We start from the raw sequence: 15086 nt of genomic DNA, 5'->3' as shown, positions 1-15086 counted from the left end.
ATTGTGGTACATTGCAGTTTTTGGCATAGTCTTTGTACTTTCAATATTCGATTTCATATTCGGCAGGTTGCTATGATGTTTTAACATCTTTTTTTTTTTCTTTTTTTCAAGTTTGCAAGTAATCTCTGAATAAACTGACTTACTTAAGTTATATTCAAATTAGTTCAAAACTATATAGAGTAGAATCGAGATACAAAGTTTACCATTTTTTCATTTTTGTACAGATGTCTCGTAATCCGGAGGTCGCGGGGTCGGGTCCTGTCAGCGGATTTTGACCGTAACTCCAACAGTCCCTTCTTTCGGTGAGAGTACTGGTTAGTGTCCAGGAAGCAGTCATCGAGTGTATTTCACATTAGTTGGTGAACCAAAACTCGACGCAAAAAAGAAATCTTTTAAATGGGAACAAAATTACCATTTAACTGCACTCAATATATAGAACGAATCACAATGTTTCGTGAAAAAAGACCAAGTAAAAACTTGTTAAGGTTCGTTTGGATATTTACCAATGCTCTACACTTTCAGATTATGCATTTAGATACTTCAAGATTAAACTTCAATGGTTAGACATATCTTGCAAAACTTTGCAATTTATTTAGGTTGATTTGATATATTATTGTATACAGAATACCCTTTCAGTCAGTTTGCTAGTGCTCGGCATTTTTGATACATAACAACAGAAGAATCGTTTGAGCCCGCTAATCATAATTACAAATAAGTCTGGAAAAAGAAAAGAAAACTTTGAATGGATGATGTTTCTTCAAATCTCACAAATTTCTTCATTAAGATTTTTTTTGTAAATTTATCAATATCACAGTGTACTGCAGACGATTTATTCTAACATTGCTTACTTTAACTATGGTCACGTGACCCACACCGGAAGTGAACTGTACTTGGATCTATATTGAGCAGCTTTAATGCTGTCGCATTCTGAGACCCTACGTTTCGTTAGTTTTTCATTGGTAGAACCAAGCCTATTGTAACTATGCAAATTAAACTGTTGCTTTTTTATATACAGAGTAACTGTACGATAGTTTGCAGTTTTTTACGAAGGATCTGAGTGTAATCTCCAGCTAAAATGGGTTGTTAAACGGCCCATGTGTGGCCAAATCCATAAAGCATCTCAGAAAAGTTTTAACCTTACATATTTTTTCAACTTTACGGTAAAGAAAGTGTAATGAGCGGGATTTTCCAAAAACAAGTTGCATCCTTCATAACTTGTTTAAATAATAGTAAAAGTTGATCTTCACCCGATATTACATTGTATTGAAAAGATAAAATTCGTACTTCTTACGCAAATCGCGTCGAGAAATCACATTTTCGCTCAACCCTTAATATATATAGTTGTGACATTTCTGTTTTTACGAAGATTAATTTATTTTTTGGGTTGTCCATTATATCCAAAAGTAATTATGTTTCATTTGGTATACCAGGCCCATTGAAACCTATATGTTTTCAAATGGAATGACTAAGTAATGTGTTCTTTTTTTCACAAATACAATTATGATAAAAAAATGAATTGTAATATGAGCGAAAAATAAACAGGGGTCTCCTTCTTCGATTTCGCGGTATTGTCTTAATCTTCTCTTACCCTATTTTCACGCGCAGCTATTGCACACTCAATTTTTACATACAAATGCTTGTATCTAAGGGAAAAATAAGTTAATCACCAAAAAAGTTTACAACTGCATACATTTCATTTTAATTATATTCTTATTTTGTTAGCCATTTTCGATTTCTTTCCGATCTTTATTGTTACGCGTGTATCCCTGAATACATGTTATACACAAAAGCGGCGTAATGAAAAACATAATATAGTACTTCTTATTAAACATTTTACTGATCGTTCGCCACTCAGTATGTATCTTCTATTTTCTGAAAATGTTCCTGAAATGTTTTTGGATGAAATAAAATTATAAAATGACTACCAGGTTCATTTTCATGCTGCGGTGCTAGGAAAATTTTGACTGTGCATATCAAAGTCCCGACCAACTTAAAAGTCAGAATTAGCCGGGAAGAATTATTTCCTATTGTGGCCTTTTAGGATTTTAAGCCCATTTTCGTCAACATTTTATTATACATTTACATTTTAAATACTAAACTCTTTCTCTACAGTAACTTACAATTGTCGCATTGAAAAATATTAGTCACGGATAGAGTTATTTCGAGGGATCACCCTCTCAGGAATACATTATTTATTTTATTATACCGAAAAGTTAATGAAATGATTTATTTAACATTAAAAAAGTTATTACTTACCAAATAATGAAGACAGAATTAAGGAGGCTTTACTAGTAAGCACTTAGAAATTGTCGCGACTTTGCTGTATAAAAATACTTTTTGATAGATATAGTCTTGAGGTTACATAACGCTGTATTTATGGGCATACTTCAACAAAATCAGCAGCAGTAACATTCGAAAAACGGCGATAACTACGGAACATATAATGAGAGCACTTATTTTCTTAGTATTTAGTAGTTAGTTAATTTCCAATCTGATGGTGACAGTTTCAGTTTAATATTTGATGAAAAATTGTTTTCAAAATGTTGCATGTAGAACAAATCATTCAAAAGCAGAAACGAAAAATAGGCCGGGTTCACACATGTATTAACACAAGATAAAGTAATTTAATCCTATGTATAAATAAGCGCATCGTCTTTTAATCAGTACGAAAGTATCGATTTTACATAGGGAGACATGAAAATGTAATGTCATATGCGCAGAAAAACAAAATAGCGTTGTTGCGCATGCGATATGAAATTAGTTTTTTTTATCATTAAATCTATATTTATAGTCCTTTCCATTGTTCTAGATGTAGTCACATGTTCAACGATAAAAAATCGTATTTTCTCGAAGGCGGAGCCAAACACACGTATTGACCTCCAGCTGTGACGTCCACACGTTATGCGACGTCGTATACAATTAACCACGAAAGATGACCTAAGGTTGCAGACATTTGTATCTAATGTTTATACTTATGAGTAGGCTGGATTTAATAATAAAACAATTGTCGCCTTTTATGTGTGGTAGATATGTGGATTTATCGACCTGTTAAGGCGATATCAAGTCGATAAATTCGCCCGAGGTTGATGTTGCTTTTATCAGGCCGATAAATCCACATATGAGCCACGCCATGAGAAAACCAACATTGTCTATTGCGATTAGAGAAACCGTTAGCAAACACCATGGATCCTGACCAGACTGCGCGGATGTTGGTTTTCTCATGGCGCGGCTCATATCGACCTCACCAAAAGGCAATTATTGTATAATATCACATGCGCAGAAATTGAAAATAATGATTTTGCGCACGAGATATAAAAACGCTTGTAAATAAGATATATTATTCAAGTTAAACTAAATGGAAAATTGCATTGGACATTGTGTGGGGTATAATACTTTAACATCTGAATTGCACACATTTGTAATCCATCCTTTGAAATGTTCATTTAAAAAAACAAAAAGTTAACATTATGTGAATAGTTGTATAAGCATAGGCTGAAATAGTTCATAGTCCGACCAGACCGGGTTTTCTTTTTAATTCTGTGTTAAAAAGATATGCTAGTATTATTTCAAATATAAAAGAAAGAAATCAAAAGTTAAATAATCTAAAAACAAAAGAAAAACGTTAGCAGTAAATTGTTAAAACACGAAAGTTCATTGCTATCACTACGCTCCCATTTCCATATTACATATTTACCTCTTTTTTTATTGTTGTGTTTTAAACAGACTGAGCGGGCATGTTTCGGGGTGGGGGTCCGGGTTTGAAACTTTGCGACCGATCTTTCATATTCTATACTCAAGTTCATTCATTTCTACAACTTACTGTAACTCCGGGTATCATCTCCATACACATCACCCGGTTTTGTTTAAAGCTAAATCATATGATTTATCATTTGAGCAACATTTTATGATATTTTTTTTCAGTTTTCTTGTATTTCAGGAACAAAGACTTATTACAAAGAGTTATACCTCTTCTGGAAATGTTTACCTTGATACTTTTTATGAAATTTTGTAATTGTCTCCCTTTAATATGAAAAAATGTAAAAAGTGGACTATTTTTTTAGCTTTTGATATAATTTATAGTTTTATATTCAAATTTGAATACTTCAGCAACCTGAAACAAATGGCAAGTATGAAAACAGCGCACAGCTTCGAAGTTCATCTATTTTCGATCTGTCTTGGTCCGAGATAGGCAAAAGGAGTATAATAATAATTTCATAAACTTACATTTCTAATTAATTTTCGCAAAATGTGTACTTATCAATGCAAATCTTGACAACCTTAAAAATAAGAGTGTTTATATTCATATGTTCCCTAAGGCAATATATTTTATTAAATTAATACTTAATATGCTAAAACGCTATCTTGGTCGGGCAACCAAATTTCATAAATACTTCCAGTGCACGGTATAGACCCTTTCGCTGTACTACACAACCTAGTGTCACATCGTTAGGTGTGAAATAACGACGCACCATTAACTAGCCTGTCCAGTTCTGTTGAGTGAAAGTATCCTGCAAACTGCTATCTCGTGTCTGTACGGTACCGACTGCCGAACGTATTACTTCTTTGATTGAATGTGATTCAAATATCTTGTTATTTTAGGTCTTTGCTTATGTCAAGTGCAATACTTCATCAAACATACGTATCATCAATATTAAATACTTTGCTTCTACTTTTGTAATAATAAAATAAAATATACATAAATTTGCCTTTATTAAGATGACGGTATTACCATTCGTAATTATATTAGCCTTCCGTCCGTAAATTTTCGGTGGTTTCCGTACAATCGGAATCGGCTATTTCCGTGGTTTGGACCGGGCTGGGTCGGTCCGGGTTTTATTAATAACCAAATCGAGTAGATTTCGCGAAATCTAATCAAATTAGCGAAATCTAGACATAAAATGTAAAATAATGAATATTTTTAAAAATCCTTTTAAGCTTTTATTAAAAATATAAATCTTCGTGTGTATGTCAATTTTCAAGAAAAAATATTTGTATTTAGGGTGATTTTGAAGCGAAAAACGTATACGGGTCTAGATTTCGCCCGATTCTACATGCCCGGAAATCTCGAGTGACAGGTAAAATCAAGACATTAATTTTAAAGTGATGGATATTTTTTGAAAATCCTTTTAAGCTTTTATCAAGAATATATTTCTACGTGTGCATGTCAGTTTTCAGGAAAAAATATTAATATTTAGTATGATTGATATTAATATTTTATCATGACGAAAATAATCCCAGATGTATCTAGATAATGCGATTGTGTTTTACGCCCGTTCCAACAATTTTCAAAGAACTGTAATCCGTTGATATACAGAGTCTATCATTTTCTACAAAAAAATTGATTTCTGTAAGTTAAATATTTTCAGCACAATATTCTCAACAACTAACCTTACCTCGTAGAAGATACAACGGTCGTCACACTGGTCGGCACATACAGTTGATTAGTTAATCAAATTAAATTTAATCCAGTTAGCTGAGCGGGGATAAACGATAATTTAATTAAAGGTAGTTTTCTCACACCTTTTTTTATGAAAATAAGTAATAACTTTAAAACCTAACTTAGATTTAATATTGGAATAATGCATCAAGATACACCCGTATACGTTTTTTTTTTTCAAAACAATACTATTTTTCGACATATAAGTGTGGAATTATATTCTCAATAACGGCTCAACGCGATTTTAATTTTACGATTTGATTTTGCTTCCGCGCAGAATAGGACGAAATCAACACTCGCATTGGATTTTCTTTTCAAAACCTTACTAAATATAAATATTTTTTCTTGAAACTTGACATGGACACGTAGAAATACATTCCTAATAAAAGCACAAAAGGATATTTTAAAATAATCATTACTTTAGATTATATGTCTTGATTTTGCCTGACACTGAGATTTCTGCGCATACAGAATCAGGCGAATTCAAGACCTGCATACGCTTTCTTTTCAAAACAATACTAAATATTATTCTTTTCTCTTGAAACTTAGAAATATGTTCCTAATTAAAGCTCAAAAGGATTTTTTTAAAAATGTTCATTCTTTAAGATTTTAAGATTTGATATAAAATCTGGCGAAATCAACATCCGTATAAGTTTTTCGTTTATTAATCATATTAAATATTAATATTTGTTCCTGAAAATTGATATGCACGCATACAACTATATTCTTGATGAAAGCTTAAAAGAATTTCCAAAAAAATATCCATCAATTTAAATTCTATGTCTTGATTTACCTGTCGCTTGAGGTTTCCGCGCATGTAGAATCGGGCGAAATCAAGACCCGTATGTTTTGCGCTTCAAAACTACCCTAAATATAAATATTTTTCTTGAAAATTGACATGCAAACGTAGATTTATATTCCTGATAAATGTTTAAAAGGATTTTAAAAATTATTCATTACTTTAAATTTTATGACTTGATTTTGCATGTCACTGACTATCTGGCAAAATCAACACCCGTATTTTTCGTTTCTAATTATTACTAAGTATAAGTATTTTTTTCTTGAAAATTGACATGCACACTTAGAAATATATTCTTAATAGAAGCTTAAAAGGATTTTGAAAAAGTATTCACCACTTTAGATTTTATGTCTTGATTTTGCTTGTCACTTGAGATTTCTTTGCATATAGAGTCTGGCGAAATCAACACCCGTATATGTTTTTCGTTTCAAAACCACCTTATATATAAATATTTTTTCTTGAAAATTGACATGCAAACTGAGAAATATATTCTTAATAAAAGCCTAAAAAGATTTTAAAAGAAAATTCATCACTATCAATTTTATGTCTTGATTTTACCTGTCGCTTGAGATTTCCGCGCATGTAGAATCGGGCGAAATCTAGACCCGTATACGTTTTTCGTTTATCATATATGTATAAGAAAGTACTAAACGCATTGAAATTAAAGCTAAAAATGGTATTTGAAAGTACGCCGAATTTAACAATTATCAATATTTCGCTATTGAAACCAGAATTATTTGAACACGTACAAGTAGAATGATCTTTTTCTATAACGAAATTTAATCAGAGTGTGGAAAGCAGCTTTAAATTTTTAGCTTTAATTGCAATGCGTTTAGTACTTTCTTATACATATATGATAAATAAGGGTTAACAAGCATATGTTTTGTTCTTCCTTCTTCTTCTTCTTCTGGTATCGATGCAGGGCCAAATAACTGACCTTGAGGCATCGTGATGACTATATACACAAGTGAGGCAGGGTCCAAAGTGCCAAATTAAAAGCAGGATAAAAAAATAGTCTTGTAAATCATCACTGCTTAATTTGACCTCTTTCATTCGCTGCTGGAGACTGACCCAGCCAAGAGTGTTGAGCACTGGGGTGACGCTGCTTTTACGCGAGTAATTCCCGAGAACGTATCTGGCAGCTCTGCACCGCTTCAACTTTGATGATGTTAGCCTGTGTGTGGGGGTCCAATACAGTGCCAGCGTCGAATGTAGGTTTTGTAGCAGGCCTCTTTTGTGGATTTGGGACAAAATAGAAGGTTGCGAGTGAGGATGGTTGTGGTGTTGTTGGCCTTTTTTGTGATCATGTTGACGTGCGCAATCCAGGATAGAGTGTCGGTTAGAACGTCCCCTAGGTATTTAAACTGTATATAAAGGGGAAAAACAACTTGGGAGAGAATTTAGAATACTGATAAGGCTTTGCACGTTTTTTTCTGATTGTCCAAAAAATTCAAGGGAACTTGAATAGATGTAGTTGGCCCCCTCCCCCTCCCCCGCACTTCCCCATTTTAAATCACTCCTATGCCAATGAGTAATGGCATTTAATTATACATACTGTAAAGTCTAAAAAAACGAATATAAAGCAATTCACAGGCACGCAAACATAATTGCAAAGCTGGAATATTGATAGGAGATAAACTCTACCGTTCCGTCTGCCTGACGCCCCCCCCCCCCTCTCTCTCTCTCTCTCTCATGTTTCTCCCCACCCTCTAGTCTGCTGCATGTTTCCTTGTTGTATGCCAGTTTGCGTATTTTCCATGCGTTTTCTATAAAACACACTTTAGTTTCCTAGGTCCACTGGGAAATATATAGTTTGACCTTGCAATACATGTATCTGTAGTTTTTGCGTGGTTTCTTTTACTGTTCGCCAGATTATTTTCAGTTGTTTTCAATGTTCGTTATAAAGTTTAGTGCTTCCTCATAGTTTTCGCTGACTTGTGTTATCAAAATGAATATCAAAACAAAAAAGAGCTTTGCCTCTTTATCAAAGGTAGAGAATAGTAATATTATAAATGAAAGGGAGGCTTCTGATATGAAAACGCAACTAGGTCCACTTATGACTGTTTTCTGATATTTATTAAATATGTTAAGTTTTTAAATTGAAAAGTATAAGGTTTTTGTCTGTTAAATATTTTAATACCATTTTAGATTTAAAAGGAATTTTGATGTAATAAAACAATTATTGACTCTTCAGCCATTGAATATGATGTGATATTTACCAAAAGAAGGGAATATTGACAGAGGCGATGGAGTGATGTCGTACGTCAAATGGGTATCGCGGATACAATTTTGCCGCAAATTTCTGTGCTTATGTTGTGGCTGATCTCATCAGTGTGTAATAGGGTGTTAATAAAGAAATAATTTATAGCAAGTGTTTTAACACTATTTATGCACGATGGGCGAAATTATTTGTACGACGTGTTACCGCCCGAGTGTATAAATAGTGTTAAAACACGGTTTTGCTATAAATTGTTTCGATTCTAATATGTCCTTAATCTAAAACAGTAGAAAAATATAGAAGCGCTCGTTCTTGGTCGCAACAAAAACTTTGACGTCATTGCACGTTAACGTGACGTCATTCTAGCGTAAGAGTGTTTTAACAGAGACAAGCATATTGGAATTAACAATAAACCTCAATTGTTTATTGTATTTTCAGCATATTATGTACATAAATACATTTTCAAGCACCGGACGCCAACTAGCCAGAAAAAAAGGTCTTTGCTGGACACTATTTCCTCAACTAGTCAAGCATTTCCTTTTTAGAAGGGATTTTTATTCTTTATTCTTTTCGAAAATCGCCCGCATTAGTAATAAAACGGTAGTGTATACATTAATTTGAGCAATGGATCAGATCCACGCAAATCACGAACAGAAAAAAACGAAAATCATACAATATGGACTGACCCATATTATGTAAATTAATGTATAAGTACGCTCAATAGAAAACTTAAAAAGTAATAAATATATTCTAGTAGGATTGTCCTTTGACAGGCATTCATTATAAATTTCACTTAGTAGCTGTTTTGTCATGTTTTTTTCATAAAACACATTTTTATACTGGCAATGTTTCTATTCTATATACAAAATTTATATAAATTATTTTATGAAAATATGTCAAAAATCTTTTAGTAAGCATAATTTCTATGCAGCCTTCAAATCATTGTCCTGTTAAAACAGCCGTTTGATCATGTGATAACCAGTCTCTGAATTTAATCTGCTCTCCGCTTATATAATGAAACAGACTATTATAGTCGTGCTGGTGAAACAAGTCCATAATCATAATCTGGATTTTTGTCAATTTTTAATGATTTCATAAAATGTGCATGGTGATCTTTATCAAACATTGTTTTCTTCACAGCCGGAAGCTCATACATATGGCGTATCCATGACGCAAGACGCGGGAAGTTTGAATCTTTTATAGTTGTCTCTGGTACAACAGAATTTAACACCTGAAGTCTCTCAAACCATGGCCATAGCATGAAATCTGCCATGCACACTTTCTTCCCTGTAAAATAATAATACCTATATGGATATCAGCAAAAGAATAATACCTATTTGGATATCAGCAAAGAATAATACCTAGATTTGGATATCAGCAAAAGTATAATACCTATTTGGATAGCAGCAAGAGGAAACGCGAAACAGAATGTACGTTGATATAAGCGGTTCTATAGATGTCCGAATTAGACAAAGGGGATGAATAGCTAATGTTGAAATGGACGCTTGACCCTGTAATGAAGCTTGACATATACACTGAAGAACGTTGTGGACAGAATTTAGTGTGTCAACAAAAAAAAGAGCTAAAAACGCGCCAACATTAATTAGCACCTATTGAATGTACGCACGTATGTAAGTGTATAATATACAGGCTAGCCTGGTTCCCGGCGTGTACTAATAGTGTAGCAGTTAAGGGGCAGGTAATCCAGACTATTTACAAAAGGTTTAATAGTGTACATTCAATGCGTGTGTACATTTAATATGGGAGAAATAATGTCAACTGCACAAAAACGTAGAAAAGTAAAAACTGCGTTTCTGCGCAGGCTACATAGTTTTTGAATGACCCCCTTTCTTCTTCTAACTATTCCTTGAAAATATTATAGAAAATAATATCCAATCTGATATATATATATACAGCTACTTTTTTACATCGAGTACAATTTACAAAAAAAAAGATATAGGAAAACTGATCCGTAGACAGTGCCATACACCCCTTGACGGTAGATTCTACTTGTAAGCTTAAACTAGTAAAATATCATTCGAGTACCATAGAAAACGATTTACCTCCAAAGAATGGCCCATCTCCCCTAGAGACCAGTTCCTTCTCGTATCTAGCGAAAGCCCTCAACATTCTGTCAAGTGCCGTGTAGTCTTTCTTCTGTACACCCGGCCCCACCTCGTAAAACGAGCTTATCAACTTTATATGAAAATAGAAATATGACTTGTCCAAATATTTATTTTATATAAAAAAGAAATGGAACTCTTAAACGAGAAGTGCCAAACAACAACCTACCCTAATATATATGTACATTTCATGAATTTATAAACAAATGTCAAATATTCTATTTCTTTATCATTCAAGGTGTTCATACATAAATATTCTGCTAGCATTCTAAAAGCGATTTTTTACGATTAGCTACAAACACTTGAGAGAACAAGAGGGCCATGATGGCCCTATATCGCTCATCAGAGTTGATCTAGCCTACTGACCTAGTTTTTGACACCACATGACTAAGACTCAAATTTGACCTAGAGGTCATCAAGACAAACACTCTGACGTATTCTCGTGAGTTTCAAAATTAAACCGTGGATTCTTGAGTGTTAACAAGATTTTCCTTTGATCTGGCCTACTGACCTAGTTTTTGATCCCACATGACCCAGTTTCAAACTTGACCTAGAAATCATCTATACAAACATTCTCACTAAGTTTCATACAGATTGGATTACAACAGTGGCCTCTAGAGTGTTAATAAGCATTTCCTTTGATTTGACCGAGTGACCTAGTTTTTCACCCCACATAATCCAGATTAGGACGTCAAGAGAAACATTCTGATCAGTTCTCATGAGTTTCAAACTTAAACTGTAGACACTAGAGTGTTAGCAAGATTTTCCTTTTATCTGGCCTACTGTCTTTGTTTTTGAACCCACATGACCAAGTTTCAAACATGACATAGAGTTCATCAAGATAAACATTCTAACCAAGATTCCAAAAAATTGGGTCACAACTGGGGCCTCTAGAATGCTAACAAGGCAAATGTTGACAGACAACGCATGACACACGTTGCACGACAACGGACGCCGGACAATACCCGGTCACAATAGCTCACCTGGAGCACTTCGTGCTCTAGTGAGCTAAAAAAAACTGACAGAAGAAAACAGTTATAAAAAGTGAAGACGCATCTACATTGGTGTGATAGAAGAAAAAAAGATATAAAAATATACTCTCTTCATGCAGTTTGTTACCTTGCCCATGGATTCCCAAAGCTGCCGGTCCCTGGCTCTTTGGTATGGATCAGTGGGGTTCAGTTTCTGCTCAGGATATACATCGTCAAGATAGTCATTGCATGTGCCTGATTCATATAGCACGCGATCATTCCACTGTAGCACAGGAACTACACCAGTAGGGTTCATGTCGAAAAGCCATTTTGGTTTCCTCTTCAAGTTTATGTTCACTGTCTCAACTCTGCAAAGATTGCAACGTAATTACCCACACAAGTGTAACAAGTAACTAAGATGTTTGACTAATTTCACCTCTATTTTATTGATCAGCAAATAAATAGTAATTTCATGGAAAACTAGGAGCTGCGTTTTAAAAACGCAAAATCATGCCCCTAAATTGGGTCATTCAAGTGGGCTGTAAAATAAAAAATGTTGCTTATTTAGATTTTAAGTTTGAAGTTGAAGGACATATGAGAGTTAAGGTCATTTATATATATATATATATATATATAGGTCAGGTTTCAGGTCTTGCCTCAAGGAGGGTCATTAATGTGGGCTGTAGGTGAAACGGTAAAATCTCGTACGGACGGACAGTTCAATCGCTATATGTTCGGGGCCATAAAAAGAAAAAAACTTAATTCAGTCCTTAGTAAAAGAGTAAATTCCAACAGAAATTACTCACGGGATTCCTTTATGTTCTATTACAAGTCGTGTACGCTGTGCATAAGGGCAGAACCGCATACTGTATAATCGCAAAACCCCTGGCTTCAGTGGCGGACATGCTTGACCTGAAATAAAGAGGTTATAGATTCCATGTTTTTTATTCTTAACACACGTCTAGTGTTATTTCAATAAAGTACGGTTCATAAATTACACGAACCATTTAAATTGGAATTACACTGATATTTTACTGAACAGAAACAAGAGCTGTCACAGAAAACAGCCAGCTCGACTATTTCGATGCTGGACAGTGAAATACGGCACATCTGAGAAAGTTGAAGCTATCACTGCGGACGACAATATTGGGCAATAGTTTAAATCTGAATCAAATATATTCCGTGATTACAGAGACAGAGGTAAAGAAAAACATTAACTAAGTATACAAGGGACATAATTCATGAAAAAATTCTGAAAGAATAATGTACCATGTGTAATATCATGTGGCTAATAATGCGGAACCGTTTTAATCAAATCTATTTAGTAATACCGAGTTGAGACAGAGCAAAAGAGAATCACATTATGAACATGAAATTCTAAGAAAGAAAGGGACAGAATTCATAAAACATTGGTGCTAGAGTAATGGACCTTAATGTGTTTCATATGATGTGGGTGGTGATGTTTAACAGCCACTTTAAGTTTGAATCAAATCTATTTAGTACCAACAGAGATATGGTGAAAAACATCAAAATTGAACTGAAACTCTAAGTAAAAGGGAGGATATTAATGAAATACTGGTGCGAGAGTTATGGCATTATGTCATATGATGTGGGTGATATTGTGGAATAACTATTTCAAGTTTGAAGAAAATCCCTTATGTAATGTCAGAGATAAAGAGGAAGTGCAGCAAAACTTGACGCGGAACGGACGCCGACGCCGGATCCAGAAGGATTTCGTATAGTCAAGCTAAAAATAACGTCAACACGATTCAGATGCAGAGTATCGTGAAATAATAATGTTATCAAAAACGGAAAAAAAAGAACTTTAATATTAATTGTGGTAGTTTGAAGCTTCTTGAATTATAATTTAGTTCCAATTATTTTTAAATGTCTATTGTTATGGTACAGATGGAATTTCATTTCAATTTTCAAATTTATAACTAAATCATTCTCAATTTATAAAAAAAACATGAGCAAACTAACAAAGTGTTGATCTCATATAGAAACGCCAAAAGGCGGCAATCGAACGTTCTATCAAACGGATACTATACATCTCCTTAAGGGGCCTCGGTGGTCTAGTGGTTAAGGTCGTCGAGTTCGAATCACTTGCCTCTCACCGATATGAGTTCGAGCCTTAACTGGGGCGTATAATCAGTCTGCATGAAGGATGCCATCCATCTGGTTTATGGAAGGTGGGTGGTTTATCCTAGAGTCTTTGTCTAACATCAAAAGAAGGAAAGCCGCCGTACGACTTATGCATCGGTGCGACGTTAAACCGGACAAAACAAACAAACATACCTTTCCCAAATGAAAACTCCGTAATTTCTGAAGTCATTGTAAAACAGTATGAACTTTACGTTTTTGTGTTTTGAAATATATACAGGTTGATATAACCACGACCCAGATAATAAACCGAAATGTTTACGTATCATATAGTCCTCGTATATCGGATCCCAGTTCTTAAACTTACAAACGGGAAGTAACTATAGGACTGAAGTATTTTAATATTACTTGTACTAATTAATGCCCAAACGTTTGTTAAAATATGTGCCACAGAATAAACAAAACTAAGAGAATATCAATATCTAAGTGTTAAAATAAAAAAAAAAGGGATTGCTTTTCACATTACACATGTCGCTTTCACATTTAAAGGCCGCTACAGAAAATACAACTTAACCGATTTTGCTGTTTCACTATTAACTGGCGTTCGTTCAGTAAGCTGGCTTTACTGAAAAACAAACCCTGATATCTTAAAATATGAGCCCCTTATGCGGTCATGGCTATTTTTATTCTCTACAAAGTAGACAATATTAGGTTTCAAAACAATTCACTTATAGACTTGAAAAACTGAATATTGTTCTGTGGAACCGGTTTTTTATGTTATTCTAACTTTACAAGAATGCACTTTATTGGTGAACTAAAAGGATATATAATGCATACAATTTGAAACAAGAGTGTCACAAAATACGCCCGTCTAAATATTCAGTTAAGTAAATTCAAGGGCCATAATCCAAGAGTGCCTGGGGCGATTTTGGTGGTTATCGAACATGACCGAGATATTGTGCCCACACACATTGTCAGCAAGTTTGGTGAAGATCGGATGAAAACTGTTCGACTTATAGAGCGGACAATGCTAAATTAGCAGTTTTTCGAGTAATACAAGGGCCATAATCCAAGAGTGCCTGGGGCGATTTGGGTGGTTATCGAACTTGGCCACAAACATAGTCAGCAAGTTTGGTGAAGATAGGATGAAAACTGTTTGACTTGAGTGCGGACATGCTTTTGGACGCCGACCGCCCGCCCGCCCGCAACCCGCCAGCCACGGTTGTTCACATAATACGACCCGCTCTTTAAGAGACAGGCGTATAAAAAGACTACACTGCACAATGTCAATACTTCTTATGGCCAACTGATTAAAGTAGTTGACTTTGAATCACTCTTCCATTCACCCGTGGATTCGGGGAAAACTATATGTTAATATTTTTGTCTATTGACGTAACTGCAACTTTATTCAGACATTTCTTGAAAAATATATTAT

The 15086-nt window shown here is 34.4% G+C and overlaps 1 protein-coding gene across 1 annotated transcript; it reads right to left on the bottom strand.

Annotated features, from left to right (window-relative positions):
• Positions 1-8324: 8324 nt before the first annotated feature.
• Positions 8325-13991, bottom strand: LOC123549781 (glutathione S-transferase omega-1-like). The gene is made up of 5 exons (XM_045338165.2): positions 13847-13991; positions 12355-12460; positions 11697-11916; positions 10518-10650; positions 8325-9741 (listed from the first exon to the last, which is right to left on the bottom strand). The coding sequence occupies exons 1-5, from the start codon at positions 13881-13883 to the stop codon at positions 9482-9484; spliced, it is 756 nt and encodes a 251-aa protein (XP_045194100.2). The 5' UTR covers positions 13884-13991; the 3' UTR covers positions 8325-9481.
• Positions 13992-15086: the final 1095 nt, after the last annotated feature.

This window comes from Mercenaria mercenaria, chromosome 6 (assembly GCF_021730395.1).
Source record: "Mercenaria mercenaria strain notata chromosome 6, MADL_Memer_1, whole genome shotgun sequence".
NCBI lineage: Eukaryota > Metazoa > Mollusca > Bivalvia > Venerida > Veneridae > Mercenaria > Mercenaria mercenaria.
This window is presented reverse-complemented; position numbering and strand designations above follow the sequence as displayed.

Excerpts from the sequence above, each read along its gene's own strand:
- LOC123549781 (XM_045338165.2), bottom strand. The coding sequence starts at position 13,883 with ATGACTTCAGAAATTACGGAGTTTTCATTTGGGAAAG. Across the intron at positions 11,917-12,354 it reads ATAGAACATAAAGGAATCCC|AGTTGAGACAGTGAACATAA; the intron begins GTGAGTAATTTC and ends CAATCTTTGCAG. Across the intron at positions 9,742-10,517 it reads AGATGGGCCATTCTTTGGAG|GGAAGAAAGTGTGCATGGCA; the intron begins GTAAATCGTTTT and ends ATTATTTTACAG.